We start from the raw sequence: 16,207 nt of genomic DNA on the forward strand, positions 1-16,207 counted from the left end.
AAAAAAAAGAGACAAAAAGAAACAAAGAAAAAAATACTAAATCAAAAGAGAGGAAAAATAATTTTTATAAAACGTATGTTTTTTTTCCTCTGCAACATAATTTTAAATATCTAATTATAAAATGTATAATTTCTGGACATTATTCCCTAGTTTTTCTGTTCTTGCAGTCAAATCATTAAAAAATTAACCTTTTGAAACCTGAGCAAATAGGTTTGACCCCTTCAAAATCACGGGGGAGAAGGCAATGAGCAATGGCCCAAAAATTACCAAACAAATAGTGTAAAAATTGCAAATAAAATTACCTGAAAATAAATAACAAAAAATCACACACACACACACACACAAAACAGGTACAGGTGATGACTCTTTAAAGGTACTTACATTGATCATCCCTGTTGGTGGCAGCAGCTCCTCTAATGATCAGACACTAAACTGACTTCTGGTTCGACCTCCAGACCTTTTTATAAAGAGCCCCCGACACACACACACACACACACACACACACACACACACACACACACTGGTTTAAGAGTCACAACAAATTCAAAGTGGGGCGTTTGATTTGATAATGAAACAAACGTCAGCAGCCGTCATCTCTGTGACATGTGATTTTTGTGTCTGTGGTGTGAAAAAATCACACATTTTCCGGGTTATTTGTGTGAACACAATCCCAAACAGCCTCCTGCACCTCGCTGTGACAGAGGAGGAGGTTTACACACTCGCAGATACTCTTTACATAATCAGGTGTTTTGAAAAGGAGGATGAAATTCAATTGAGGGATTATCATTTTTCTATTTTCTGGTCTAATCCGCCCCGTTCCTCTCGGAGAGATTCAGGCGTCTGACAAAGAGGAATTTATAAAAATGGGGTTGAATGGTGTTATTGATGTTTGAGAGTGCAGACACACACGGATGAGTCAGTGTGGATAAACAACCGAGCGTCAGCAGAGCGTCTGTCGGCTCAGGTTTTAACTTTTCCAAACATTGTCTGGACTTGAGATGCTTGTCGCCTGGAGCTCCTCTGCAGCTCCTTCACATTACAACCACCACCTCCAACACTAATGAACCCAAATAAACTGGAGTCTCTGGTTGCTGCGGTGTCACCACAGTCGTCGTGAGAGACGCAGTCGTCTTGACAACACCTTCGAGGGCGAGTTTCCCTCTGCGAGAAATGTGGGCTGCAGTCAGAGGCTCGTGGGCGCAGAGATGCAGCGAGGACGAGTGATTTAGTCCATTAGAGAGTAAATGATGAATAAAAGTCAAAGACGAATGGAGACAAACAGAGAAGAAAGAGACGGCTAAAAAGAAAAATGGAAGAAATTAATCAGCAGATGGAGGACAAATTTAACAGTCGATCATGGCCTGCATTGATAAAATCTTTAATTCTCGTTGCAAATTTAGGAGTAACAGTCATTTATTAAATTTCTTCCTAATTAAAACAACCTAAATGTGAGGATCTCAAGGTGTAGCTGAGGGGAAGAAGGGGTCACGTTCGGGGACCTCACAGCTGCCTCTCTGCTCTTTGCAGATGATGCGGTTTTGTTGGCTTCATCACACTGTGACCGTCGGCATGTGTGGATGCAGCAAACAAACAAAAACATGCCCTTGGGTTTGAAAAGTTTTATTATGTTTTGTTATTTTTTTTAATTTTGGCAGTTCTTTTTTTCTTTTAAAATTTTTAGCAATTTTTAGTGATTTTTAAAACTGTTTGGATATTTTTTTCTATAATGCTTGTTTTTGAGGCTTTTTTTTCTTTCTTTTGCTAAAAATGTTTTCTTTCACAATTTTGGTAAGTTTTAAAGAAAATGAAATAAAAATCACCAAAATTACAAAGCCAGAAATTGTACAACAGAAAGGCACATTTTCCCATGAGTCACTGAGGGAGGCTTGAGGAAAAACATTTGCAGCTTTGGGGATGTCTCTGCCAGAAAACGGTGGATTGTCCCCTCTGGGTCGCCGGAGAGTTGCTGCCGTAAACGAAGGAGTTCAAGTGTCTCGGGGCCTTGTTCACGAGTGAGGGTAAAATATAACATGGAAATATATGATGTTAAATATGTAGGCCTACTTATAAAATCGATATTTTCTTGGCATTTTTCCCTTGTTTTTTAAAATCTGTTTATTATTTTTTAATAATAGTAATAAGGATTAATAATAATAATAATAATAATAATGATGATATCTCATAATCACCACCAGCTAATTTTTGAGTCATTTTATCCTCAACATTAACATTTTTTTTTTTTTTTTTGCAATTTGCAGGACAATTCTTATCAAGTTGCTCGTTCCCTTGTTTCCATGTTTTCAAAAGAAATTAAACCAATTTTTCTCAAACAACTGAAGTCACTTGAGGTGTTAAAAGGTTTATTAATTTAAGTCCCTTTTCGTCCTCAGAGCTGCAGCTCTGAACTGGACTGACAGGGTTTATAAAACGCTGCCTCTGAAGCTCCTGATCAACATTATAAACATTTTAACTGCTTCGACATCGGGTGTGTCACAGAGCCAGAAGCAGTCAAATTATTTAAGTATTAACCCTTCGAAACCTGAGCAAATAGGTTTGATCCCTTCCAAGAACATGGAGAGAAGGCAATAAGCAACTTAACAAAAATGAAAATAAGCAAACAAACAAGAAAATAACCTTTAAAATGTTCTGAAAAATTATTAATTTTATGCATTTATTCTATTTTTCTGTAACATAATTTTAAATCTAAAATGATTATGAGATCTATTTTTTTCTGAGCATTTTCCCCCAATTTTCTAATAATCATCCCCTCTTTTTGAAAAAACTAATTTTTAGGTAATTTTCTTGTCACATTTAACTAATTTCTTGCAATTTTGGGAACATTTCTTGACAAGCTGGTCATTTCCTTTCATCTTTCTCCCCATTTTTTTTCAAAAGAAAACAAACCAATTCGCTCAGTCTTCAAAGGGTCAGAAAGCATCGCCAAAGTATGTGAACGCAGCACAAAAACAGTCTCGTTCCCCAGGCTGTTCCTCCTGAACTACTCTTTCGATTCCAAAAGATTTAACGAAAATGTTGAATTTAATTTTTTTAAACATATTTCCAAAAATGACCAATAAATCTACCTTGTACCTCGCACAAGAAAATTGATGTCGATCCAGGTTTCAAAGGGTTAAAGAGCCTAAAATAAGACAAAGTTTACAGAATAAAATGTGATTATTGTTCCACATCATGCACTCGCAGCTTTGACGTGCAGCTCTGCAGCAGGCCTCTCTGCTGTGGAGCAGCCGGGTGTCCACGGGGCGGCAGCATTGCACCGAGCAGCTGAAGACTCTGAGGAAGAGGATGAGACTCAGACACAGGGGGCTCCTCTCATTAGTCTTTTTTACCTCCTTGTCTCCTCTCTCCTCCGTCCTCCTGCCTGTGACCCGGAAATCAATCTGAGCGTGCCATCTTGTTGGACGTCTCAATTCCTAAAATGCATCTTAAGGACAAAGTTGCGAGGAGAGAGGAGTTTTACTGGAGGAGCTGAGAGCGAGGATGCACGTTTCCACGAGTGTTTTTGGCACCCGAGATGTGTAAAAGAGCTATATTTAATCGACAATGCTCCAAAATGACAACTCCAAATCAAGAATATCTCTTTTTGTTACACGCCTGTCGCCTCGTCTCCCTCTCTCCTCGTATCTTTTCCTCGCCTCCTCAAGTCGCGTCTCAGGTAGGAGGGACTAAGATACAAGGACAGGAGGCGAGGAAAGGAATCGAGGATGTACAAACTGGGAAATGAGAAAAGCCTAAGCGAAGAACATTTTTTAAAAAAACTGTCTTAAGTGTAACAACTGTCGGATGGCGCCCCCTAGAGGCCCAACTGTTTACCACTGCTGCAAGAATCAGTTTAAAAGAAGGTGATATTGAAAAAGAAAATGTACATGTGTTATTGTAACAAAAAACATTAAATCAAATTTGATATCTAGACTAAAAAGTGTTTCGTTTTTTTTCTAAGATCACGAGTAAGTCACTATTTTGTGTCAAATTGTTGATTTCTTTAGGTCAGTGATACTCAACCTAAAGCCCCCGCGCCAAGGGGGGTACATAAGGTGCCAGAGTGAATAAAACAGCACCAAAAAAGAGCTTGTTTATCAAAAAAAGTGACAGTGGAGGATCCCCCACACCCCCCGACAGAAGTCCGAGCAGAGCCACTAATGTCCTAAAATCCTAGAAATGTGCTTAATTCAGAGAAATCTCCTAAAATCCCATAAACCTTCTACAATCGTAGAAATGTTCTGAAATCCTAAAATTGTCCTCATATCATCGAAAAGCCCTTAAATCCCTAAAATGTTCTAAAATCCTCAATTTGTCCTATAATCCGAGAAATGTCCTAAAACCCTAGAAATGTCCTAAATTCAGAGAAATGTCCTAAATTCAGAGAAATGTCCTAAAGTCCTAGAAATGTCCTAAAATCCTAGAAATGTCCTGATATCCCAGAAATGTGCAAAATTCAGTGAAATGTCCTAAAGTCCAAGAAATGTCCTAAAATGTCCTAAAATCCTAGAAATGTCCTAATATCATAGGAAAGCCCTTAAATCCTTAAAACGTCCTAAAATCCTCATATTGTCCTAAAATGCGTGAAATGTACTAAATTCAGAGAAATGTCCTGAAGTCCCAGAAACGTCCTAAAAGCCTGGAAATGTCCTAAAGCCCTTAAATGCTAGAAATGTCCTAAAATCCTAGAAACATGTACAGGGCTGCTGCGGCCCTTAGCAGAGCTAGTTGAGTATCTCAGCTTTAGTAAGTCGTCAGTTAATATGTAGGAAAACGTACAGCAGTCGGTCATTACTGGAAACTATTTAAGACGCCTTCTCTTCTTTTGGTTGGTCTCCTGCATTATAGATATATATATAAATATATATACACACACACAAAAACATGTATGATGATGATATAAAATAATCTCTTTAAAAAATCACAAATTGACACCGATGTATTTCAAATTCCAATGGCTTTATTTTATGTATATAGATTTGTATATATTTATATATATTTATATATTATATATATATACTTATGTAACAACTTTTACTAAGTTGCTTGATTATCATCTTTGTTCAGCTTAAGTTCAAACGACATGACACTAAGACCAAGGCATTCCACATGATCATATCTTACAAAAGAGTAAAGAAAACAACATGAGCGTGTGTGTGTGCACCTGTCGAGCGCGCACACACACACACACACACACACACACATACATACATCAATGTACAGGTGTCGCGGTTCTGTTTGTAGAAAGAACTGAATACTGAAAAGCAGCTAAAGAGACGAGAGACGAGCAGACAGAGTGAGAGTGTGAGGGAGAGAAAGTGAGGAACCAGATGAACCACTTGGAGCCGAACTGGAGGATTCTGTTGCATAGATTGAAGCAAACAGGAGAAGGATGTTTGATCGAGACAGACAGGATGAGAGTGACACACACATTCACACACACTGAGGAAACACACTGTCAACGAGCCCACCTGACACACTCACACACACAGGGAAGCACAGGAAGTTTTATTTTGGCTCACAAACAAATCACTGCTGAGGCTCAGACTCTGTCAGACAGGACTGAGGACACCGAGGTCGCGTCCGCTCTGCACTTAAACAACACTCAGAGTCCACAGTTATCAAAAGAGCGCTGGAGCTAAATGCTGATGCAAGAATATTAAATGACCACAAATTTAATATTAAGCAGGTAATAATATTTCACCAGTTTCACTATTTCAGATTACATAACATTTGCTAAATAGCACTAAAGGGCAGCTGAGTCCGCTGGGGATGTCTTCAGTTTTGCAGGAATTTGGTCATAAAATCGTATCTGACGAATAAAAATTTAACCCAAAGATGGTGCGTGAAAGGTCAGATTGTCACCAGAGTGATTATAATTAATTTTTAGGAGGCACGGTCGTAAATGTGGCAGATTTCATGACCATTCTTCCAATAGATGTCGAGACATTTCACTGTAAATGTGAAAAAAACTGTAAATGTGAATCTCACGATAGGGCAACACCGAAAATCAGAGGATCGCTGAGGTCGTACAGATTCATCCTCTGGGATCAAGGATGTTGTGCAAAAATTAAAAGCAATACATTGAATAGCTGTTGAAATACTTCAGTCTGAACTTAAGAAATAATTTGACTTGTAGGCCAAAAACAAAAGAATTGTCCAGAACGCTTTGAAACGACATCTAGACCTCCACGCTGCTGAACAAACAGCCTGTTCTCATTCCTAGCTTGACAAAAATCGCCGCTTGGTCAGTGATTTTGGTGTCAAAAGTCACTGAAAAGGCCACCTCTCGCGGTGATATGATACGCCAGTGAACGTCAGTTAATAAGGCGGCCTGACAGAACCTTTCATGGCAGTACGATAACGGCGTCGGTTTTATACTTGGTCAAATCGAACCCACTGTAGTATGACACAACGCTACACAGTGTCAGGTTGAAACGCTGCCGCCATTGACAAAATATAACGAGCTGGAAAGTCCCAACAGAGCGTGCAAGAGGTGCAGCCGAAGTGTCCAACAAACCCTGGACTTTCAACTGAAAGCTCACTCTTTACTTCCCGAATTAATTTTGACGAAAACCATCATTTTTTTTCTCTCCAAATCTATCCACACGCTTTTGTTGCACAAAAACAAACGTAAATATGAAATGTTTTACCGATATTACGTTTATTTTGAAAAAGACTGTTTGCATCTAATGAGCACATTTCCTGTGAAGCGTGTTTTGAAAAGACACGATGTGACAGGCCGTCCTTGAATGTCAACAGCACACGCAGGAGGACATCAAGCGCGTTACATGTAGACATGATCAGCACTGACCAAGCAGCGATATCTGACGAGCTGGGATGAGACTGTGTTTTAACAAACTACATAAAGTATATGCAGTAAATCAGTAGGTGAATAAATACGTAAAATCGGTTGCATTTTGGTTGCATTGAGAGCGACTTGGATTCATGACTTCAGTTTTTGTCTCAACACACTTTAACGTGACCACAAAGTCCAACATTTACTCCCACATAAATGCAAAACTTTAAATGCCGCTACAGCTCTCTCTGCATCCTGATAAAAACCAGACACGAAAACAGATAAAGTGACTTGATGATAACTGAAATATAAAACACAAACTCTGGTACACTATCACTCACTTTCCTCAAAGTCCTGTTGCTGTTTAACACAGTTTATTAAATTATCTACTCTGATTTTTAGATCTTTTTCATCTCTGTGTGTCCAGTACAGAGACAGGCCCTGTTAGCCTAGCTTAGCATAAAGACTGGAAGCAAAGGGAAACTGCTAGCCTCCGTCAAAAGAGCAACAACTCCAAAGCAGTCTGATTTGTTTGTTGTTTATTGTTCAGGTGTAGAAATATAAATCTAAAGAGGTTCATTTTGAGGCTTTTAGACTTAAACATCTCGACCAGATTAAAATCCTCAGAAAACATTCCTTTTTTTATGGCAGTAAATGATTAGATTAAAATGCAAATCCAAGCAACTATCCAAGTTTTTTAACAAAAATTTTAAATAAATTACAAATCTGAATCACATTAAAACAGCAATACTTTCAAGCGTCACATTGACAGTAATCAATGAATTACTGCCTGATTAATACTGACTAAAAATCGTGTTTTTTCATGATAAACGAATAAATTTAATAATAAATCTAAATTTAATAATAAATCTAAATTTAATATTTTTATAAAAAAATATGCCTTGAAATTGTGGTGAGTGGGACTTTAACCGAAGCTCAAAAGAAAAGAAAAAAAAAAAAAGTAAAATAGGTACTAGTTAATTTTTTGTCAGTCAATGTAACAGCAACAATTTTGAATATCAATAAATGTCAAACAATCTTTGTTTCCAGCATCTCAAATGAGCTGCTTTTCTAAACTGCTGAACTGAATATCTTTGGGTTTGGGATTCATAGAGATTCTGCTATTTTGTTATATTTTAAATGATAAAATAATACACTGATTAATCCAAAAAGAAAATAGTCAATAATAAGCAGATGAATTCAGAAAATAATCCTTAATTGCCAGAAACACAGATACATTTCTGATGACAATTTCTGTTCTGGTTGATAAAATTTTCTGATCTATCGGTCGGACTCAAACATGAACACGGGACATTTTTTTACAGGTGAGCGACAAACTCCATTATCCTCGTTTTTCCCTCGTGCCCGAAGCAGCAGAGAGAAGCCGGAGGATAATGGATCACGGAGATCAATGGATGTGATTGGTGAGATGATGACGCCTGCAGAACAGAAGCCCACCTGAATGTTTCAGGCCTGTAAACTGTCATCGTCTCCCTCCTCCTCTCACTGCACACATGAGCACTGGGCGGAGACAGGAGAATCTGTGAGTCTCACGTGTGTGTGTGTGTGTGTGTGTGTGTGTGTGTGTGTGTGTTGGGACGGTGGAGAGGTGGATGGGTGGACAAATCTGTCAAAAGTTATTTCGTTTTTGGATAAATGAGACAATGGAAACCAAAAAAATAAAAAATAAAAAGAAGAATCTTCATCTTTCATCAATCCATCCATCAGAAGTCACACAGTTTTAATTTCCTCAGTGTGTTTCACCTCACAGTGCAAATACATGAGTGTGTGTGTGCGTGTGTCTCTGTGTGTCATGTTGCGTGTGTTCGGGGCGTGTGTCTCAGATTCATTTGGTTAAAAACAAGTCAACATTTTGGGATGTTTCATTCCATACTAAAACATGCAGAACACAGAACATTGAACACATATACTGAACAGTTAGTTTTATCCAAATGCAGTTTCTCTTTTTTTGTTTTTTGTTGTTATTTTTTTATCTCTTTTCGCACAGAGTGGCTTTAGGCTACACAGAACACGACAGAACCAATCGCACCAGGTTGGACATATTGCTTTAAACCACCAAATTCTGTATATATGTCATGCATGCCACATAGATGATATTATGTTTATACAAAAATAACACCAACGCCTATTACTGTGTATCATAGTAATTACAGAAAACAAATCTTTTTCAGTCTTTTTTGCAATAAAGTTCAACTGAGAAACCATATAGGTATATATATCTCCATGTATCTATACTAGATATAAATATATAGAGATAATATATAAATATACAGATATATATGTTGAGTGGTTATGACTTTTCCAACTGTGATATTCCAGTTCGTTTGAACCTTTTTCTTTTTTTTTTTTATTTGTGGATGTTGAAGTGGACGTGAAGGTTCTCCAAAGAAATCCTTAAGATCCGACAACAGGAAGCTGTTCTGAGAAAAAGGCAGTGCTCTGAAGAGGAAGCAGTCAAAATGCAACAATGACTGGATAAGAAGCGAGTTCCTTTTCCATACAGAAGTCCTATTGGAGATCTTATGAACTCCAAAAAAATAAAAACAAACAAACAAAAACAAAAAACGAACCCTCAGAGAACTTAAACCAGGTGAATGTTTGCAGTCCGCTGCTGAGTGTCGAAAAACCAGAAGCACAAACAGGTCTGGAGCGTCTCTGATGGCGAGGCTGCACTGCGCACCTGGCATGAGATGTGAGGGCAACCAGTCCAACCAGTCCAACCAGTCCAACAGACGACCACCACAGCCACAGAACGACCGTGGCGAAAGCAGAGGGACAATCTTATCCAGGCAGCGGGGAGGAGGGGGGAGGGGTCGTGTGACTGCTAACTTTCTTAAAACAAACTTTTGCCGAAGAAGAAAAGAGATAAAAACGACTTTGGCAGAGCATCCTTAAAGCTTTGCTGGGCGATGATTGGCTGATTGCCCCCTCTCCCGTTTCCTGTCACCGACACAGACAGCAGGTACACTTCATTCACTTATATGACAATATTTACATTGTACAGGTGTTCTGTCAGATTCAGCAGTTGAACAAAAACAAAACGCGTCATCGTTTGGAAAGGTGCGTCTCGTTTGTGGCCGACGGGACGCACGGCAGGAAGAGGAAGAGATGTCACGAGCGCTTTAACAGTCCTGCTCTCTTCCCGGGAAATGTTTCTGAAGTTTGTTAGTTGTATAAAATGGCGATGACATCTGAAGCTGCAGCTGTGTCCCGTCGCAGGCTCCGCCTCCTTTAATGTCTTAATTTCACGACCGAATAGAAAAATGTGGTGTCCTTTCTGTCTTTGGCCTGAATTTAGACAACATGACACGTGATCCAGGGCCGGCCCAGGCCTCGGGTTACTTTCTCAAGTTTTGGTCCATTTGAGGGGTCGGATCTCATTTTGGTGCAGGTTCAGTCATCCTCGGACTGCTTCAAACTAACCTTAAGTCCCTTTTAGAATCAAAGTTCATGGACTTACAACGAGACCAAGATATTTGAAGCCATACCATGTTTTAGGGGAAACAGTTAAAAAAAAAAAAAAGATGCACGTTGAGTTTTGGTAGATTTTTTTTTTTTTTTTATGGGTCCACTTAAAAGACTTTGAGGCTCAAAGCAGCTCATAGGTTTGTTTCAGATTCGGGCCGGCTCTGCTTTGGTCCTCAGGTTACTCTCACCGGTTTTGTTGTGGGTTCAATTATCCTCAGACTGGTTCAAACTGACCTTGAGTCCCGTTTGAGATCAGACTTCATAGACTTAATATGGAACAAAAATATTCAAAGCCATAGGAAGTTTTAGGAGAAACAGTTAAAAAAAGAAGAGGGTTCAAGGAAGTTTTTTTCACGTGTGACTTCAAAGACCTCGAGACCTCATTGGTTTTTTTCAGATTCAGGCCGGCTCTGCTTTGGTCCTCAGGGTGCTTTCTCAGGTTTTGGTCCATTTGAGGGGGTCGGATGACGGGACTAAAATATTTAAAGCCATAAAATAGAAAATTAAAAAAGATGCACGTTGGGTTCAAGGAAGTTGGGTCAAAGCAACTAACTGGTTTGTTTCAGACTCGGGCCGGCTCTGCTTTGGTCCTCGTTACTTTCACAAGTTTTGGTCCATGTGAGGGGGTCGGAGCTTGTTTTTGGTAAGACAAGATGTCATAGACCACGCCCCCTCCGAGGAGGCGGAGCCTGAAGCGGGACACAGCTGTGGTCCTCTTTAAAGTCGTCAGCTCCGACACCAGTCAGTTGGAAAACAGCATCAGTCCACTCATTCAAAGAAATCAGTCATTGTAGCTTCAAAGTACAGAAACAAAGAAACCCAGAGGTTGGATAAATAATTATACACTCCCATTTAATGTTTGATACAGTTAGCTGTATTCACGTTGCATTGGCTGAACTCTAATGGAGTTGGATAACTGCGAAATCACATAGCGTGTAGTGTGTCACAACATCGTAGATAAAGTGAATATACTCATGTAAAAGGGGGGCTGATGACACTCGACTGTTGAGATCCCAATTGAACGGCCGACAGGAAGTAAACAAGTCACTGCAGGTTTCTGAGCCCTAACATCAGGTGACCAAGACGACACACGTGGCATAAATATTTAGAGAGCTGTAAAAAGACAGAGTCCACGTTAGATTCATCTCATTCATGTACTGTACTGTACTGTCACCAAACTCTTCAGCCTATACATATATATTCATATATCTCCAAAATATTAAAAAGTACTTAATATAAAAATACAGAAGAATTGTAAAAAATGAGCAAAACATTGAATTTTATATGAAAACCATGCAAGAAAGATTCCCCATTTAGTTAAATAGTAACTCTAAGATTCAGGAAAGCAAGGGAATGAAAGGGAAGTGGTCGGATGAGAGAAGCGCAGGCGAACTGCCACCCACTTGCTTTTCATGTAAACATTGTAGAGGTCCTTTAAACTTGGTTCGGCAGTGACGACTGAAGATTTTCTCCTTGCTTTTTGGTCGTGTTTGGAGTAAAGGGCCGGGGAGGGAGAGGGGGGGTGAGAAAGTCCAAAGGAAACCTCGATAACAATGAGATAAAAAACAATACAGACAACCTATAAAATATGGCTCTGAGTTACATAGAAAAAGCTCATCAGAGGGGAGAGGAAGAACCTAGTCATGACGAAAAAGTTGGAAATATGGCAGTAGTAGCACATTACTTCAATAACGTGTCCTAGTTCGTAGATAGGTTGATGGCTGCTAGTCAGACTAAGAGGGGATTACACGCGTCGCTGCTTCTGATTGGAAGATGATTCCTTCTTCTTTTAAGACAGTAATCTGCGGACAACGGCGGGCAGGAAGTACTGAGCGGCAGCGGGGGCACACAGTGGATTTAACTCTACAGGCTGACTGGTGACATCATCAGTCTCCCACGAACCTCAGCGTGGCCGCCACACTGACGCCTGTCAATCGAAACACAGCAGAGCGGAGAGATGATGACGCGCACCTTTTCTGCTGTTGGCCGCGTGATGTAACTGACAGCGGATTTAGTTTCAAACGAGGGAACGAAAATGTCAGAACTGGTACTAAGATTTGTCTTTAACACAGACAGACGGTCCAGACCCTGTTCAGAGATCCATCAACTTCCTGTCTGGTGGAACTGGACTTCCTGCACAGTGACCAAAAACACACTCACTGATACCGAAGTATGAAGTACTGAATTCTGCGAACTGAGACAGAAGCTCTCGATCTGCGTTCAAACCCTCGTCTATGGTCATGAGCTCCGCCTGAAAGACGTCAGTGGAGGTTGTTTAATATCTGACCGACTGGATGCTGGACGTGTCCACGATGCTCCCGGCAGACCCAGAACACACTTACAAATCTGGTCTGGAAACAAGACGAGAAGAGCTTGAGACTGTGTTCAGGAAGAGGACAAAGTGAGCTGTGGTGGTCTTTCTTAAGCCCTTTTTAGACAGAGGTACCATAATGGCGCCACTTTTTTTACACAGAACTAAATGCCAGCATAATGCCGCCCTGGTGTGTGATTTTGGAAAGCATGCCAGCGATCTATTTGTGAATCAAAAGACACAAAAGCGTCCGTCTCAGGCAGCGATTTCTGAACAATAACAATGGCATAACATGGCAATAATAATCATTTACCGTCCCGTTATATGGCGGTTGAGGTCGCCCTCTGCTCTGATTTAAGGAGCAACTGGATCTCATTGTCACCCCAATTTGCGGGCATATTTGGCTGCGTTTCTTCTTTGAGTTAGCTGTTAACTGTTGCTTTTTAAATCTCTCAAAATATCAAACCCATCCCGTTCTGTCCTGTCGGCTGTCCCTCGTACACAGACATCACTTCAACGCTGTTACTTCTGGCTTAAAGGTGAGAAAACTGTCCACCGTAGTGTAAAAGGGGCTTTAATCTGGCACCACTGAAACCGAGGTCGAAATAAAAGCTGAAAATGGACAAAGGCATGAGTATTTGTGACCCTGCGGCAGTGGTGTTCAGTTTGGAGAGTCCAAACCTGAAAGATGAGAGCGAAATGTTCCGTCGATTCTGACCCATGTTACACTTTCGGGGTCGCTGTGAGGGTCCACGTGACATACATTTGGTCATCTGCGAGGACGGCACAGTGGGGCAGTGTTTAGCGGGGAGTCGCCTCACAGTGTCACGGTCACAGGCTGTCATTTTTGATTGGTGTAATACTTCAAGAGGGCGGGTCTTATCTGATATACGCCTGTTTGGAGCGGAGAGGGAGGAAGGACATAAGAACGCAAAAAAAAGTTTGTGTCTGAGAGCGTGATGGACGATCGTCTCTGACGAATTCTGGTTTAGATTTTATCTGCATCTGAACCTCAATGAATCGAAACCAACAGCGAGCTCAGTGCACATTCGTTCAAACGAGAAGAGGACCGGAGTGGGCTGGTCTCAACTCCCGACCACGCGGTGAGTCATCGGAAAGATTTCAGGTTGAAGGTAAGGCTGCAGTCTGTCTTGTCAAGTCGTCCAGCGTACGTTGGCCTTATTTCATGCGAGCTATCTGTGCTGTGAAAACAGCAAGAAAGGCACCACCGGCCAACTGGGGAGTAAACTTATCACCTTCCGCACGATGTGAGCAGGGATGCAATCCAGCCCCTTTGCAAGCCTGCATGAGTGTGTGCTGGTAAAAGATTTAAGACCACTCGGACTGTACGCAGACAGTTAAGACACCCGCTCTGGAGCAGAAGAGCATTTCAAGGCAATAAAAGCCCGGCTGCAGTTTCCTCTACATGAGTATTGATGAGTCTGTTGTGGTGACAGGAAGTTCAGTCCTACAGACAGGAAGTTAGCGGAGCTCCGAACAGACGCTACTGCAGACTAACACATACATGGTTGTCTAAACAGAATCCCAAATATTCATTCCTAGATTATCATGCGACTCAACACAAATGAAACATAACATGCATCCTACTGAAGGGGGGAACCGCACTCCTGTTTCCTATCGACACTGTGGACGTACTGGGGGAGGGGCAGAGAGAACCAGAACCCTGACTGGATGAGATGAGGTCGGACCCCCACTGAGCAGAGCGCGAGCCCACTCTGGATGCCGCCGAGTTGGATATTTGTTGGGTAGTAAACATTCTGTCCTTCCACATGCAACACAGCTGCTAAAGAAAAAAACCAACGCATACAGACACGATAAAGGGAAGAACATTGTTTTTAACAGTTGAACCTGTCGTGCCGCAGCCACAAGACATTCTCAGGAGTTTGAATCAGCCTTCAATTAACATTTGTTTTCAAAACAAACAAACAACAACAAAATAAAAAGGTTACATTTTTGCATTTGCCTAAAAATCTTCTCATCACCAAACCCGGCTGTTAGCTGTGTAGAGGAGCGGGAAGCGTATGTACATGAGAATCACTGCACTCTTTGAAAAGTTCTGTGCCGTTTTTGAGAGAGAGCGTTACGCAGGAATGAAGCGAGTACAGAACACGACATGCTGCTGCGAGTCCCGCAAAGATCGAACCCAACAAAGTTTAAAAGCTTTTCAAAAAAAGGAGAATCAAGTAAAAAATATACATGAATGGACAAAGACTTCCACGGTGGAGCCTCTGGACTCCACCTTCTACTGACACGTGTGTGGTGGCGGAGGGACAAACTTACAGGCAGAGCGACGCCACAGTCAGTATGAAAAACACAACGTGGCAGGAATGACTGAGGGGGGTGACGACGATGTGAAGCATGTGTGTGTGCAGGATGAGTGGATGCAGAGTGACTTCCCTCCTCAGTGCGACAGTTCGGTTGGTGGGATGACAGATGATGCTGATAAAGAGGAGGGAGGAGGGAGGAGGAGGAGGAGGAGGAGGGAGGAGGAAATCAGATGGATGACTCGCAGCTCTTGGGGAAGGCGCTGGGCGGCTCTCCTCCTCCCTGCGCCCCAGAGGAGGCGCTGGGGAGGGGGTCGATCTCGTCTCCAGTCTCCTCGATGGTGGAGATGCGAGCCTCCTCCTCGGACTGGGGGACGAACTCAGGATGGGCCATGAAGCTGTGGATGGAGCTACGGGACTCTGGGCTCTCCAGCCCCGCGTACAGGGAGCTACGGAACGCATTCACCACCTTAATCTGAAACAGAGACAGGAAACAAACGTCAGAGGGAATCAACAGCTACAGGCTGTTATGAAAAAACAGGCAGCGATGGGTCACGTGGTGGTCGCGTGTCTGAATCCAGGCAGGGAGGTGCAAAACCACAAAACACAACGTTAACGAGTGAAACAGAGGCCAGCCGGATGAGACAATGGTGGGTGAACCAAAAACTACATTCTACAAAACATCCACACAAAAGGTAAAAACAACAACAACAACAATGACGGGATGCTGGAGGCAGCTGAGTGCAGGAAAACAAACTGCAACCCACAAAAATCACAAACAGGCAAAAAATGTGGAGCATAAAAACACAACGGCTGCAGCATACGCACGCGCGCACACACACACACACACACACACACACACACACACACACACACACTTTTGTGAGGACTCATATGACATAATGCACTCCCAAGCCCATTACCCTAACCTTCCCAATCACGATTAAATGCAAGGTCACAAACGCAAGGTCACAGTGACTTTTGACCTCCAAATTCTTATCAGTTCATCCGTAGGTCCAAGTGGACATTTGTACAAAATTTAAAGAATTTCCCTCAAATTGATCTTGAGATAACACGTTGAGAATGAGATGAATACAAGATCAAAGTGACCTTGACCTTTCACCACCAAAATCTTATCTTATAGTGAGATATCAGTTTCACAATAAGACAGAAGAGGTCAAGTGGACGTTTTTTTTCCTCAAATTTGAGATATCACGTGAACAAGAATGGGACAGACTCTGGCCTCGACTATGCTATCCTCAACGCAGAGGCATAAAAAAATACTTAATTCTTAAGTCAAAGTGTACATTTCTTTGAAGAAACTCC

General features: G+C 41.4%; 1 protein-coding gene across 4 annotated transcripts in view; it reads right to left on the reverse strand.

The window, feature by feature from the left end:
- Nucleotides 1-8,503: 8,503 nt before the first annotated feature.
- Nucleotides 8,504-16,207, reverse strand: part of LOC121960036 (plasma membrane calcium-transporting ATPase 1-like) — a 131,125-nt gene continuing 123,421 nt past the window's right edge. For 3 of the 4 annotated variants that reach the window (XM_042509646.1, XM_042509631.1, XM_042509639.1), the window contains one exon: nt 8,504-15,356. In XM_042509646.1, the coding sequence (XP_042365580.1) occupies nt 15,111-15,356 (246 nt within the window). In that variant the 3' untranslated portion in view covers nt 8,504-15,110. The remainder of the gene's footprint in view (nt 15,357-16,207) is intronic. The other variant, XR_006106946.1, reaches the window with a different exon arrangement.

Source organism: Plectropomus leopardus, chromosome 2, assembly GCF_008729295.1.
Source record: "Plectropomus leopardus isolate mb chromosome 2, YSFRI_Pleo_2.0, whole genome shotgun sequence".
NCBI classification, from domain to species: Eukaryota; Metazoa; Chordata; class Actinopteri; order Perciformes; family Serranidae; genus Plectropomus; species Plectropomus leopardus.